Consider the following 16910-nt stretch of genomic DNA (forward strand, 5'->3'; position numbering starts at 1 on the left):
CAAACATGAATAAAAATAATAGCAACTGTTCCCAACCCAGATGCTCCCAGATACTGTTCTAAAGAAATTTTAGGGAGAACAGGGAATTATTATTTTTTTAAAGCGGCACTTAAAATTAAGTGGAGGAGAATGATGGCAAGACAGTGACCCAGGAGCTAAAACTTTCAATGACTGAAGAATCATAATAAGAAGAAGAGGTAATAGGTATCACTCAAGAAAATTAACAATAACAAATAAACCAACAACTTTTGGTCCGTTCCCACCCTCTTCACTTTTAGGAAGGAATCCATCCATCTCATATGGGGCCTCTTGCAGAACATACTGACCACAGATCAAGGACCAGTGGCTGATGGCTGGCCATGGCCAGGTCATACCTGAGTATCCGGGCCTGATTTTCCCTTGTGCACGTCCCCTGTTTCCAGGTCTTCAAAGTCACCATAGAGCTCCTCTGGGAAAAGAACATCCAAATGACTCCCCTGTAAGTAGGGCCTGCATGTGACACTCTAGCACCACCCAGCACCAAGTGGACTATGTGCTCGGCATCTCAAACTGCATTTTTACTGTGCTTATTGCTACACACCCCTAAAGAATCCCGCACTTACACAGCCTTCTTTTTCTTGTTAAATTTTGTCAGTATTTCATCACCTGTTTAGGTTAAGGAAATGGGCCCAATCCACTTTTCCATATTCTATTTCAAAATGCCACTTAGCCACAAGCTATTTTTCCAGGATAGGTGATGAACATTCTGTAGCACTGATGCATACAGAGGTGGCATGCATGGCCCTGCATGTCAGTCCCCAAACCAACAGTTCAAAGAGTGACTTGAAAAGTCATGGCATGATAACAGCACATATGAAAAAGAGTCTCAACAATGAGATCAACACAGCACAACCATGTGACATACCTAGGAAAGATCTGAGATTACATAAAATACATCATTTAGAGTAACAGTAGTATCCAAAACAATGTCAAGCCCATAAGAAGAGCTCATTAATTTGTTTCTGGAGCTCTAAGTTTAGTTATGGATCCTACCCTTAAAAGAAACAGGCGAGTTAAAACCCTGGGAGGCAACATTTAGAAAGGTATCAAAACATTTTCATACAAGAAAGAACCAAAGGACGTATAAAAGATGGGAAGATTTCATTTGTAATAAAAAACAAAAAAGGATAAAGTACTTAGGAATAATCCCAACAAGAAATGTACTAGAACTTTAGTTTCAAAATTTTTTAAGTTTTAATATGCTTTTTTTTTTTTTTTTTTGCGGTACACGGCCCTCTCACTGTTGTGGCCTCTCCCGTTGCGGAGCACAGGCTCCGGACGTGCAGGCTCAGCGGCCATGGCTCACGGGCCCAGCCGCTCCGCGGCATGTGGGATCTTCCCGGACCGGGGCACGAACCCGTGTCCCCTGCATCGGCAGGCGGACTCTCAATCACTGCGCCACCAGGGAAGCCCTAATATGCTTTTTAAAGGACACATGGAGACACAACTAGGGTGCCAGTGGGACACTGGTGGGGGCCCTCGATGCCCAGGATGACAGGAGGAACCCCAGAGCGACTGGGTAGGACATGGGGGAGTGAGGGGGGAGGAGAAGTGGAGGTCGGACAGGAATGGCACCCCGAGGGGTGGCTGGGATGGGGGATGGGTTCCCACGCCTAGAGGGACCCTCAGGGGCTCGGAGGATCAGGCATTTCCCCTGTCCAATTGGGCCCCAGGAGGCCTGCGGGGCTCCCGGGCCAGGTCCTCCTCCCTCCAAGGCCCCCTCCAGTCCGCGTTGATCCCAGGGGCATAGGAGGGAGGTACAGGGAGGAGAGGTGGGATATTGGGGCCCTCCAAGACCAGAGGATCAGGGGAGGTGCCGTGGGCGTTTCCCCCACCCACTCGGCCCTGGGAAGTCTGCTGGGCTCTCAGCCTAGTCATCCGTGCTCGTTCTCCAGGGTCCCCTCTGGCCTCATGGGTCCTAGGGGTGTGGGAGGGAGGGAGGAGGGGTTAAGAGGAAAAGAGGTGGACAGTGGTGGGGAACCCTCTAAGACCAGGTCAGAGGAGGTGCCACTCGTGTTTCCCCAGCCCACTTGGGCCAGGAGGCCTGCTGGGCTCCCAGGCCAGGTCCCCAGCCCTCTGAGGCCCCCTCCAGGCTGCATTGGTCCTAGGGGCGTAGGAGGAAGGGAGGAGGGGGGAAGAGGGAAAGAGGAGGAGAGGTGGACAGGGGAGACCCTCTGGGGCCAGGGGATCAGGGGAAGCACCGCGGGCACTTCCCCTGCCCACTCAGCTCCAGGAAGCCTGCTGAGGTCTGGTCCCCTGCCTTCCGGAGCCCTCTCCTGCCGCGTGGGTCCTAGGGGCATGGGGAGGGGTGGGGGTGGGGGGAACAAGAGAGGCCAATGGGGAGGGGTCCTCTGGGATCGGAGGACTAGGGGGAAGGCGCCTAGCATTTCCCCGCCCACTCAGGCCCAGTGAGCCTGCTGGGGTCCTGGACCTGGTACTCTGCCCTCCAGGGACAGAGGCACTCCTGGTACCTCCTGCTGTGTTGAGCCTAAGCCCCAACCCCCACCACCCTGCAGGGCCTGTTCCAGCCCTGTGGGTTCTAAGCATAGGCCCCACCCACCACCTAAACACCTAAACCCTGTCCCTGCATAAGCCCCACCCCCATAGCCAAGGCCTTGTTTGGCTTTTTTTTTTTTTTTTAACTCCTCTTTTTTACTACTGCAGTTTTCTTTTACCTTCCGGTTGTTGTTTGATCTATATTTTTCTTTTTTTATTCTTTCTAACATATCTGTTAGTTTTCTAATCTTATTTTATTTTCTCTTTGTTATTGTTCTGCTCCTTTTTTCCTTTTCCTTTTTTTTTTTTTTTTGCCACCCCACATGGCTTGCAGGATCTTGGTTCACAAGCCAGGGGTTGGGCCAGAGCTCCTGTGGTGGGAACTCTGAGTCCGAACCACTGGAATAACAGAAAACCTCATACCCCAGGGAATAGTCATCAGAGTAAGGTCTCCCAGAGGTCCTCATCTCAGCACAAAGACCGAGCTCTACCCAACAGCCTACAAACTCCAGTGCTGGAAGCCTTAGGCCAAACAACCAGTAAAATAGGAATACAATCCCACCCATTAAAAAAAAAAAAAAAAAAAGAGAGACGATTAAAAAATATGTCAAGTGTCAAGATGAAGGAACAAGGTAAAAACCTACAAAACCAAGCAAATGAAGAGGAAATAGGGAACCTACCTGAAAAAGAATTCATAGTAATGATAGTAAAGATGATTCAGAACCTTGGAAATAGAATGGAGGCGCAGATTGAGAAAATTCAAGAAATGTTTAACAAAGAGCTAGAAGAACTAAAGAACAAACAGAGATGAACAACACAATACTGAAATGAAACATACACTAGAAGGAATCAAAAACAGAATAACTGAGGCAGAAGAACGAATAAGTGACCTGGAAGACAAATGGTGGAAATAACTGCCGAGGAGCAGAATAAAGAGAAAAGAATGAAAAGAATTGAGGACAGTCTCAGAGACCTCTGGGACAACGCTAAATGCACCAACACTTGAATTATAGGGGCCCCAGAAAAAGAAGAGAAAAAGAAAGAGTCTAAGAAAATATTTGAAGACATTATAATGGAAAACTTCCTTAACATGGGAAAGGAAACATGGGAAACCACCCAAGTCCAGGAAGCACAGAGAGTCCCATAAAGGATAAACCCTAGGAGAAACACACCAAGACACATATTAATCAAACTGACAAAAATTAAATTCAAAGAAAAAATATTAAAAGCAGCAAGGGAAAAACAAAAAACAACATACAAAGGATACCCATAAGGTTATCAGCTGATTTTTCAGCAGAAACTCTGCAGGCCAGAAGGGAGTGGCAGGATATACTTAAAGTGATGAAAGAGAAAAACCTACAACCAAGATTACTCTACCCAGCAAGGATCTCATTCAGATTCGACAGAGAAATCAAAAGCTTTTCAGACAAAGAAAAGCTAAGAATTCAGCACCACCAAACCAACAAATGCTAAAGGAACTTCTCTAGGCGGGAAACACAAGAGAAGAAAAAGACCCACAAAAACAAACCCAAAACAATTAAGAAAATGGTAATAGGAACATACATACTGATAATAACTTTGAATGTAAATGGATTAAATACTCCAAACAAAAGACACAGGCTGGCTGAATGGATACAAAAACAAGACCCATATATATGCTGTCTACAAGAGACCCAATTCAGACCTAGGGACACATACAGACTGAAAGTGAAGGGATGGAAAAAGATATTCCATGCAAATGGAAATCAAAAGAAAGCTAGAGTAGCAATACTTGTATGAGATAAAATAGACTTTAAAATAAAGACTGTTACAAGAGATAAGGAAGGACACTACATAATGATCAAGGGATCAATCCAAGAAGAAGATATAACAATTATAAATATTTATGCACCCAACACAGAAGCACCTCAATACATAAGGCAAATGCTATCAACCATAAAAGGGGACATCGACAGTAACACAACAATAGTAGGGGACTTAACACCTCATTTACACCAATGGACAGTTCATCAAAAAAGAAAATAAGTAAGGAAACACAAGCTTTAAATGACAAAATACACTAGATAGATTTAATTGACATCTATAGGACAATACACCCGAAATTGGCAGAACAGAGGTTTTTCTCAAGTGCACGTGGAACATTTTCCAGGATAGATCACACCTTGGGTCACAAATCAAGCCTCAGAAAATTTAAGAAAATTGAAATCGTACCAAGCATCTTTTCTGACCACAGTGCTATGAGACTGGAAATCAATTAAAGGAAAAAACCTGTAAAAAACAAATACATGGTAGCTAAACAGTGCACTACTGTATGACCAAGAGATCGCTGAAGAAATCAAAGAAATAGAAAAAATACACAGAAACAAATGACAACAAAAACACGACGACCCAAAACCTATGGGATGCAGCAAAAGCAGTTCTAAGACGGAAGTTTATAGCAATACAATCCAACGTCAAGAAACAAGAAAAATCTCAAATAAACTATCTAACCTTACATCTAAAGCAACTAGAGAAAGAAGAACAAAGAAAACCCAAAGTCAGTAGAACGAAAGAAATCATAAAGATCATAGCAGGGTGGGATAGGGAGGGTGGGAGGGAGGGAGATGCAAGAGGGAAAAGATATGGGAACATATGTATATATATAACTGATTCATTTGGAAAGCAATTATACTCCAATAAAGATGTGAAAAAAAAAGATCATAGCAGAAATAAATGAAATAGAAATGGATAAAACAATAGCAAAGATCAATAAAACTAAAAGTTGGTTCTTTGAGAAGATAAACAAAACGGATAAACCTTTAGCCAGACTCATCAAGAAAAAAAGGGAGAGGACACAAATCAACAAAATTAGAAATGAAAAAGAAGAAATCACAACTGACAATGCAGAAATACAAAGGATTTTAAGAGACTACTACAAACAACTATAACCCAATAAAATGAACAACCACAAAGAAATGTACAAATTCTTGGAAAGGTACAATTTACCAAGACTGAACCAGGAAGAATTAGAAAACATAAACAGACCTATCACAAGTAATGAAATTGAAACTGTAATTAAAAATCTTCTAACAAACAAAAGTCCAGGACCAGCTGACTTCACAGGCGAATTCTATCGAACATTTAGAGAAGCACTAACACCCATCCTTCCCAACCTCTTCCAAAAAATTGCAGAGGGAGGAATACTCCCAAATTCGTTCTACAAAACCACCATCACTCTGATACCAAAACCAGACAAAGATATCACAAAAAAAGAAAATTACAGACCAATATCACTGATGAATACAGATGCAAAAATCCTGAACAAAATACTAGCAAACAGAATCCAACAATACATTAAAAGGATCATACACCATGATCAAGTGGGATTTATCCCAGGGATGCAAGGATTCTTCCACATATGCAAATCAATCAATGTGATACACCATATTAACAAATTAAGAAATAAAAACCATATGATAATCTCAACAGATGCAGAAAAAGCTTTTGACAAAATTCAACACCATTTATGATAAAAACTCTCCAGAAAATGGGCATAGAGGGAACCTACCTCAACATAATAAAGGCCATAAATGACAAACCCATAGCAAACATCACACTCAATGGTGAAAAACTGAAAGCATTTCCACTAAGATCAGGAACAAGGCAAGGATGTCCACTCTCGCCACTCTTATTCAACATAGTTTTGGAAGTCCTAGCCACAGCAATCAGAAGAAAAAGAAATAAAAGGAATACAAATTGGAAAAGAGGAAGTAAAACTGTCACTGTCTGCAGATGACATGATACTATACATAGAAAATCCTAAAGATGCCACCAGAAAACTACTAGAACTAATCAATGAATTTAGTAAGGTTGCAGGATACAAAATTAATGCACAGAAATCTCTGGCATTCCAATACACTAACAGTGAAAAATCAGAAAGAGAAATTAAGGAAACACTCCCATTTACCAATGCAACAAAAAGAATAAAATATCTAGGAATAAACCTACCTAAAGAGGTGAAAGACTTGTATTCAGAAAACTATAAAACACTGAGGAAAGAAATCAAAGATGACATAAACAGATGGAGAAATATACATGTTCTTGGATTGGAAGAATCAACATTGTGAAAATGACTATACTGCCCAAAGCAATCTACAGATTCAATGCAATACCTACCAAACTACCGATGGCATTCTTCACAGAATTAGAACAAAAAAATTTTACAATTCGTATGGAAACATAAAAGACTCCAAATAGCCACAGCAATGTTGAGAAAGAAAAACAGAGCTGGAGGAATCAGGCTCCCTGACTTCAAACTATACTACAAAGCTAGTCATCAAGACAGTATGGTACTGGCACAAAAACAGAAATATAGATCAATAGTACAGGATAGAAAGCACAGAGATAAACCCACACAGACTAGTCACCTAATTTACGACCAAGTAGGCAAGAACATACAATGGAGAAAAGACAGCCTCTTTAATAAGTGAAGCTGGGAAAAGTGGACAGCTACATGTAAAAGAATGAACTTAGAACACTACCTAACACCATACACAAAAATAAACCCCAAATGGATTAAAGACCTAAATGTAAGACCAGACACTATAAAACTCCTACAGGAAAACATAGGAAAACACTCTTTGACATAAACCACAGCAAGTTCTTTTTTGACCCACCTCCTAAAGTAATGAAAATAAAAACAAAAATAAACAAATGGGACCTAATGAAAGTTAAAAGCTTTTGCACAGCAAAGGAAACCGTAAGCAAGACGAAAAGACAACCCTCAGAATGGGAGAAAATATTTGCAAGTGAAGCAACAAAGGATTAATCTCCAAAATATACAAACAGCTCATGGAGCTCAATATCAAAAAACCCCCAAACAACCCAATTAAAAATGGGCGGAAGACCTAAATAGACATTTCACCAAAGAAGACATACAGATGGCCAAGAGGCACATGAAAAGCTGCTCAGCATCACTAATTATTAGAGAAATGAAAATCAAAACTAAAATGAGGTATATCACCTCACACCAGTCAGAATGGCCATCATCAAAAAGTCTACAAACAATAAATGCTGGAGAGGGTGTGGAGAAAAGGGGACCCTGTTGCACTGTTTGTGGGAATGTAAATTGATACAGCCACTATGGAGAACAGTATGGGGAGGTTCCTTAAAAAACTAAAAATAGAACTACCATATGACCCAGCAATCCCAGTACTGGGCATATAGCCTGAGAAAACCATAATTCAGAAGGACATATGTATCCTAATGTTCACTGCAGCACTACTTCCAATAGCCAGGACATGAAACAACCTAAATGTCCAATGATAGATGAATAAAGAAGATGTGGTACATATATACAATGGAATATTACTCAGCCATAAAAAGGAATGAAATTGGGTCATTTGTAAAGATGTGGATGGACCTAGAGTCTGTCATACAGAGTGAAGTAAGCCAGAAAGAGAAAAACAAATATCGTATATTAACACATATATGTGGAATCTAGAAAAAGGGTACAGATGAACCTATATGTAGGACAGGAATAGAGACGTAGACATAGAAAACAGACATGTGGACACATTAGGAGAAGGGGAGGGTGGGACGAATTGGGAGATTAGGTTTGACATAATTACACTACCATGTGTAAAACAGCTAGCTACTGGGAACCTGCTGTATAACACAGGGAGCTCAGCTTGGTGTTCTGTGACAACCTAGATGGAGGGTGGGAGGCCAAGAGGGAGAGCATATAGGTATACATATAGCTGATTCACTTCACTGTACAGCAGAAGCTAACACAACACTGTAAAGCAATTTTACTCCAATAAAAAAATAAAATAAAATAAAGGACACATGGAATAACCTTAGCTCATGCTTTTAAGTGCTTCACATACCAGGCAGGCACTGCTCTAAGTGTTTTACATGCCTTAACTATATTCTTCAACATGACTCAATGAAGGAGGTATTATTAATGTTATCTACTGAACAAGTAAAACCACCATGTGTTTGGAAAGGAAGCCTCAATATTATGAAGACTAATTCTCTCTTTTACATAGTAACTGATTCACTTTGTTATAAAGCAGAAACTAACACACCATTGTAAAGCAATTATACCCCAATAAAGATGTTAAAAAAAATAAAAAGAAAGAAAAGAAAATAACCACCAAGGATTTCCAGTCTGGAAAAGATGGTGTAGACATATCTCCTCTGTTCCCCCTGACTGTGTATAACCATCAACTCCAGAAACGATGCAAGAGCACAAGAGACAACCAAAGGAAAACTCTGAAAGGTGGAAAGACAAAGATGGGCTGGTGAGCGTCCCCATGACCAGAGGAATGACATAGTGGCCTATGTCTCACTATACCACAACCCACAGAAAGGCAACTTAGGGCCACCATTTCCCAATCCGCAAGTGGCAACAGAAGGCAGCCGCAGAATGAGATAGGCCCATTCTTCCTTCAGATTGAACCAGATCTCACCAGCAATCCAGGTAAACTGGGTATCCCACTGACAGCAAGTGATGAAGGAAAGTGCTAGCCTTCCCAACGAGCTTGAATCTCCTTTCCTCCACCAAGATGTACCAGGTGCCCAAGGGTTATCAGCAAGGAGGGATTCCACCAGGCATGAGGCTCTCCTCTTCCACCTTAAAAACAATATGCGTCCAGGCAGGACCAAGCAAAGGAGATGCCCCCAGAACAAGCAAACTGGCCCCAGAGGCCAAAACAACTTTCCCCAACCCAGCCACACTAGGTGGCCCAGCCTAGGGAAGCTCCTCTGTTCCCCCCAGGTAGCACCAGCAGGAACCAGTAGCACCAGCAGGAACCAGTAGCACCAGATAAACCAAGTACAGCAAAACAGTACCACAAAGGCTCTGAAATTAAATTGTCATTGGAACCACAGCCCATGAAGTAGACCAGGGCCTGTACATTAAACCTAAACAGGATGATCGCCTGCTAAAATTTAAAAATTACATAGGACCCAGGGTCTCCAAACAAAATGTGTGGCTACAACAGAAAATCATCTGTCATACCCAGAACCAAGAAAATCATCATTTGAATGTGAAAAGACAACTGAAAACAACACTGAAATGAATCAGATGTTGGAACTATCTGACTTGTACCTTGAAGCAGCAATTATAAATAAAATTATAAAAGCCAAAAAAAAAAAAACCCTTCAACAAGCAACTATAAATCTTACAGCAACAACCAAAAAACTGAAAACCTCAACAAGAAATTGAAGAACAAAATGGAAATTATAGAACTGAAAAATACAGTAACAGAAATTAAAAAACTGGCTACATGAGCTCAATAGTAAGAGTAGAGATGAAAGAGGATGGACTTAGAGAACTTGAGGCCACATAATAGAATTCATTCAGTCTGAACAACATAGAGAAAGCCTAAAAACAAATGAAGAGCACCTCAAAGACCTGTGGGACAGAAACAAAAAAATCCCAACATCTGTATCATCAAAGTCTCATAAGTCGTCTGGAGCTGAAAGAAATAATGACTGCAGATTCCTAAATCTGTTGAAAGACACAAACTTACAGATTCAAGAAGATGAGTTAATCTCAAACAGAGTAAACCCAACAAAATTCACACCAATCAAACTTCTGAAAACTAAAAACAAATAAAAAATATCTTAAAGCAGCCAGAAAGAAATGACAGATTACCTGTAGGCGCACACCAAGTAAAATGACAGCCTATGTATCTATTCTTTAGAAATGAAGAAGGAAACAGACATTCTCAGATGAAGGAAAGCTACAGGAATTTGTAGCTACCATACTTACCCTTAAAAAATGGCTAAAGGAAGTTCTTAGGCAGAAAGGAAATTATAAAAGGAGAAATCTGAGACCATCAGAAAAAAAAGAAAAAACAAAAGAGAAAAAGAACAGAAATATGGATACACAGAACAGACTATCCAGCTTATGAATTTGTAAAATCATATTTCATAGTCAAAAAAATTATACCACTATCTAATATTCAAGCCAATATTTAAAAGTGGGGAAACTACAACAAACTACTAAATATAACAAAAAAAAAGCAAACTCACAGATACAGAGAACAAACTAGTGGTTACCAGTGGGAAGAGGGAAGTGGGGCGGGCCAATAGAGGGGTAGGGAATTAAGAAGTACAAACTATTAGGTATAAAATAAGCTACAAGGTTATATTCCCCATACAACACAGGGAATATAGCCAATATTTTATAATAACTATAATGGAGTATAACCTGTTAAAAGTGTGGATCACTATATTGTACATCTGTAACTTACATAATAATAATAAAAAAAATCTTTTTAAGTGGGGAAGATAAAAGGGCCTAAATGGAAGAAAAGTTTCCACATGTTACTCAAAGTGGTAAAATGTTGGTTAACAGTAGGTGTAATATTACAATATGTATATAGTCTATTTTGACCACTTCTAATCAACATTGTACTGGAAGTTTAAGCCAGTGTACTAAGGCAAGAAAAATAAGTCATCCAGATGGTACAGAAAGAAGTATAACTGTCTTCATTCACAGATCATATATGATGGTCTTTGTTACACAATGGGCAAAAATTGCAAATTCCATGTGATAAAGGATTGTATCAAAAGTAATTTAGAATTAAACTTCGATAATAACACACAACCAAAGTAAAATAATGGGCAAAAGATTTGATAGACACTTCACTGAAGAAACACAGATGGCAAATACGCATGTGAAAAAAGGCTCATTATCATTAATCATTAGGAAAATAAAATGAGATACCACTCTAAACCTTTAGAAGTGTCTAAAATTAAAAAGACCAACATATCAAGCACTGGCAAGGATGTGGAGCAACTGGAAGTCTCATAAAGTGCTAGTGGCAATGCAAAATGGTACAACCACTAAGGAAAACAATTTGGCTATTTCTTAAAAAAAATTAGAACTACATCTACCATATGATTCATTTAGTCCACTCTGAGATATGTACCCAAGAGAAATGAATGCAGTTGTTCATACAAAGACTTGTAGAAGAATGTTCACAGTAGCTTTATTTGCAATAGCCCCAAACTGGAAATAACATAAATGTCGATCAAAAGGTGAACAGATAAACAAACTGTATTGCATTATACAATGGAATACTACTCACCAATAAAAGGAAATTAACTACACAGCAATAAAAAGGAATGAAGATGCAACAGCATGGATGAATCTCAAAATGATTATGCTGAGTACAATAAGTTAGAAAAGACTGCATACCGTATGATTCCATTTATATCAAATTACAGAGGATACAAACTCTTGTATAGTGACAGAAAGCAGAAGAGTGGTTACCTGGTAATAGGGAAAGGACAGAAGGGAGGGATAACAAGTGGCATGAGGAAACTTTTGGGGTGAAAAGTATGTTCATTATCTTGATTGCGGTGATTGTATACTCATGTCAAAGCTTATCAAACTGTACACTTTAAATATGTGCAGTTTACTGTATATCCATTAAACCTCAATACAGCTACTATAAAAGACACAAATCCACCACACTTTCTTTTGGAAACGGAAAAGATGATTCTTAAGTTTCTGTGGAAAAATAAGTAAGAGAATAGTCGGAAGAATTCTAAAAAACCTAGCAGGGACAGGGAGAGATAGGAACCAGTCATACCAGTTTTAATAGTTGGTGTCTTAATAGCATACTATAAAGCTATATAAGGGTTTTAAACATAGCAATGATGAATGAACCAACAGAAATCAATGACATAAACTAGAAAAGTCCAAAAACTTTTTTCTATATCTATCAATTAAGAATACGACAAAAAGAGCATTTTAATCATTTGGGAAAAGAACAAATAGTATTGGAAAGAACCTGGTGGCCACCTGGGAAAAACTCTATCTATGCCTCTCAACTCACACTAAAATAAATAGCAGATGAGTTGGTGATTTAAATGCTAAAAAAAAAAAAAAAAAAGGAAATCAGGAAGCACTAGAAAAAACAATGGAAGATTTTTCTTCTCCTTTTTTAGATTTTTTTTTTTTTTTTTTTTACAAAAGACCTTTTTAAGTATAAGACAAATCCCAAAAGTCATTTAAGGCAAAACTGATAAATCTAACTTCATTAAAAAAAAAAATTCCACATGAAAGAATCATAAAGTTAAAATACAAATGTTAAAATAAGGGGGTTAAATGTGGTACCTCATATCACAAAAGACTTATTTCTCTAATATATAAAAAATTCTTATAAGTATGAAAAAATATCAACAATAACCCAATAGAAAATGGGCAAAGCATATTCAAAGACAGTCATGGAAGGAAATACAAATGGCCCCCTAACACACAGAAAGGTGCTCAAACTGGCAGAGACCCAAGATTTTGTTAGTGCTCTGTTCATTAATTGTGACAAATGTACCATCCATATGTAAGATGATAATAATCGGGCAAACTGGGTGTGAGGTATGTGGGAACTCTGTACTATATTCACAATTTTTCTCTAAATGTAAACTATTATAAACTTTAAAAAAATAAGCAAAAGACTTAAATGGATACCTCACAAAGGAAGATATTAAATTGGCCAATATGCACATGAAAAGATACGCAACGTCCTTAGTCATCAGGGAATTACAAATTAAAACCACGAGATACTATTTCACACCCACTAGGATGTGAACTGAAATTGTCATCCACTGCTGGAGTTCTCTTTGAAGAACTGTGGGGCAGTTTACTTTGTAATCAACCCACAGAGACAGGATGAACCTCCCACCCAAAATATGGTTTGCATATTGAGACAGATGACACACACATGAATCAAGAGGATATGGAAAGATTTATAATTCACATAATGAGACTTTTTGGGGAGAGTTGGGCAGTCCTCCCAAGCTAGTTCAAATACAGCTTGGGAGAGCGGGCAGAAAAGGAGAGCAGCTTGAGCTATTGGTAGTTAGGAGGTGGTGGGGCTTTGGTGACAGCTGGAGTGTATACGGTTTGAACTCCCTCCTGATGCCAAAAGAGGAGCAACTTGGCTTTTTTATCAGCTTGCCCAGATGCAGGACAGAAAGGGGGACAGAACAGGTGGGGCTTAAGAGCTGTCATCAGTCTAACATTAAAAATGGAGTCAAACTCTGTTAGTTGCTTATCAAGTTGGTTGTCCATCTACCCACCCATAGCTCTGCCATTCTACTCCTAGGTATTACCAAGAAGAAATGAAAACCAATTTCCACAAAAAAAGACCTATACGTGAATGTTCAGAGCAGCCTTAATTGTAATAGTCAACTACTGGAAACAACCTAAATGGCCATCAAGAGAAAAATGGATAAACGATTGGCATACCCATGCAACAGAATACTTATTCAGCAATAAGAAGAAATAAATTATAATATGAATGAACCTCAAAAACAGTATGCTAAGTAAAAGAATCTACAGACAAAAGAGAGTATTTTTATTATGTAATTCTAGAAAAGGCAAAACTAATTTACAGTGAGAGAAAGCAAAACTAATTTACAGTGAGAGAAAGCAGTCCTTGGGACTGCTGTGATGGTGGGAGTAGGGACTGACTGCAAAGGGGCATGAGGGTTCTTTCTGTGGTGATGGAAATACTTTATTTCTTGATTGTAATGGTAGTACATGAACATATACAATTGTCTAAACTAGCCAAATAAGAATATTCTTAAAACAGGTATACTTAACTGTATGTAAAACATATCTCAACAAGGTTGATTTATCAAAAAGTAAAACATTGTGTTGAGGGAAAAAACCCAAACACTAAAAAATACATACTGTCTGACTACATCTGTATGAAGTCCAAGATCAAGCAAAACAAATCTATGGTGATAGAAATCCAAAAGTGGCTGCCTGGGGTAGGGGGTGGGTGCTGACTGCAAAGGACACAGACAAACATTTAGGGTGTGACAGAAATGTTCTTATTCTCGTTTTGGGTGATGGATATAAATGTATGTAATTGTCAAAATATATTAGGTTGAACATTAAGCTATACCTTAATTTTTAAAAGTGCTTTCCTTGAAAACAAAACCAAAAAATTCCTTTTCTAATCCCACAACTAACAAATACAAGAAAAAGAAAAAAAAAACCTTGTTAATTTTTTAATCATGAGAAAAATAGTAAAAAGAAAAATAAATCCAAAAGTTATGGATCTAACAAAATAGAGAATGTGCAAATCTAACTAAAACACATACAAAAAAGGAACAATGTTAGAAATGAGAAAGTGCAAATAACAGATGAGCACTTTATTCTGTTATAAATTCAAAATTTCACTGAAAGTCTTGTCAGAAAATATTATGAAGAATATCTCATGGGCTTCCCTGGTGGCGCAGTGGTTGAGAGTCCACCTGCCGATGCAGGGGACACGGGTTCGTGCCCTGGTCCGGGAAGATCCCACATGCCACAGAGCGACTGGGCCCGTGAGCCATGGCCGCTGAGCCTGCGCGTCCGGAGCCTGTGCTCCGCAACGGGAGAGGCCACAGCAGTGAGAGGCCCGTGTACCGCAAAAAAAAAAAAAAATCTCATGAAAATGTCAAAATATAAACACAAAAACCACAACCACCACTACAAGAAAACCAAATTTGACCAATGATCATAGAAGAAACTGAAAATGTTTCTTAGGAAGCCTCTACATACCTATGCATGCCTGCCAAAAATGCTTAACCTGAATCTTAACGTGAATCTAACCACAGCACATAAACAAGAATGACTATTTTTAACAATGCATGATAAAATTTATGGAGAGCTTCCCACTCTTCTTCAATGTCCAAATCTAATAAGTCAACTAACCAGAGGGAGAAAATAAGACCATCATGAAAGGAGCAACTAGAATGTTACTCCTGTCAGAACTCTTGTCAGAGTTCCCCAGGCCATTTCACAAGTGACTAATATTTTCAAGTTGACTATTAAAGATATGGAAGAAAATAATATAGAGAGAAGGCAGTCTTCTCTGAAGAATACAGCCATTTACTTACCATCTTCTGCTAAGATCTTGGCTGCATCTTTATCCTCTTCCCACTTCCCAGTCACGAAGCAATCTCTGATACTGTTCATAACCTTATACAGAAAAGTCAGCTTAGTTGACAGGCTCCAATCATTCAATAAATAACTGCTTTGAGAAACAGTAGGTGACAATTTGCCTTTAAATACTTTTCAAGACAGTTCTATGGATATTTTCATTCCAAGTGGACCTATGAAATAACTTTGATGTATATAGTATAACAACAGATATAAAAACATAAATATTATAGCATTAACCAGTGGATAGGGAAAATAACGTCAGCCCACTGACTTCATAAGTAAAGAAACAGATATTTACTAATTCGTTAATCCAGACTTATCATGGCTGTTTAAAAACGTAATTCCTCTGCCAAAGACAAAATGTCATGTATGAGCCCAACAGTACAAAGAGTATTGATGAGGCTCCCAGTCCCAGATCTGCCAGATCATCCAGTACACACATGTAGTGGATGCTGGATGCACCTCTCAAATACAGGCTAAAACTTGTACACAACTCCTATTTCAGACTGCTTCCTGGGGAACCTGACTTAGGACAGCACATGTCAGTCACTGCCAAGGGCTCAAAAGCACATATAAAGAAATCTTCACATGGGTCCCGGCTTTCAATCACATTTTAATCATGATTCACATTTTTCAGATACAACCTCACTCTCAAAAAGTAGCCTTGAAGCTAGCACGATTACAATGGATGCAAAAGCAAATCTGCTCATTTATTCATTCCTTCATGCCTATAATCACTCAGTATTTACTGAACATCTACTCTGAGCCAAGAAGCTTTGCAGGCACTGAATGGCAAACTGTTCCAAAAGATCCTTGCTTTCATGAAGCTTAACAATTGACTTAGGGGAACCAGGGACCAAATAAATTTTAAAAAATAGACCCTCCAAGATAAAAACCCTCAACAAACTTAGAAGGGAACTTCTTAAATTTGATGAGAGGCATCCATAAAAAACCCCACAGTTAACATCACACTTAATGGTGAAAGACTGAGAGCTTTCCCCTTAAGATCAGGAGTAAGACAAGGATGTCTCCTCTCATCACTTGTATTCAACATTGTACTAGGCGTTCTAGTCAGGGCCATTAGGCAAGAAATTAAAATAAAAGGCATCCAGTTTAGAAAGAAAAACTATCTCTATTCACAGGTGGTATGATCTTGTATATAGAAAACCCTAAGGAATCTACTGAAAAACTATCAGAATAAATGACTTCAGCAAGATTGCAAGATACTAGATCAATATACAACAGTAGGGCTTCCCTGGTGGCGCAGTGGTTGAGAGTCCGCCTGCCGATGCAGGGGGCACGGATTTGTGCCCTGGTCCAGGAGGATCCCGTGTGCCGCGGAGCGGCTGGGCCCGGGAGCCATGGCTGCTGAGCCTGCGCGTCCGGAGGCTGTGCTCCGCAACGGGAGAGGCCACAACAGTGAGAGGCCCGTGTACCG

The 16910-nt window shown here is 39.3% G+C and overlaps 1 protein-coding gene across 2 annotated transcripts in view; it reads right to left on the minus strand.

Annotated features, from left to right (window-relative positions):
* Positions 1-16910, minus strand: part of BMS1 (BMS1 ribosome biogenesis factor) — a 48823-nt gene that overhangs the window by 12674 nt on the left and 19239 nt on the right. For both annotated transcript variants that reach the window (XM_030843977.3, XM_030843979.3), the window contains exons 13-14: positions 15427-15508; positions 375-448 (exon numbers count right to left, since the gene is read on the minus strand). In XM_030843977.3, coding sequence (XP_030699837.1) covers positions 375-448; positions 15427-15508 — 156 coding nt within the window. The remainder of the gene's footprint in view (positions 1-374; positions 449-15426; positions 15509-16910) is intronic.

This window comes from Globicephala melas, chromosome 16, assembly GCF_963455315.2.
Source record: "Globicephala melas chromosome 16, mGloMel1.2, whole genome shotgun sequence".
In the NCBI taxonomy this organism is placed as follows: Eukaryota; Metazoa; Chordata; class Mammalia; order Artiodactyla; family Delphinidae; genus Globicephala; species Globicephala melas.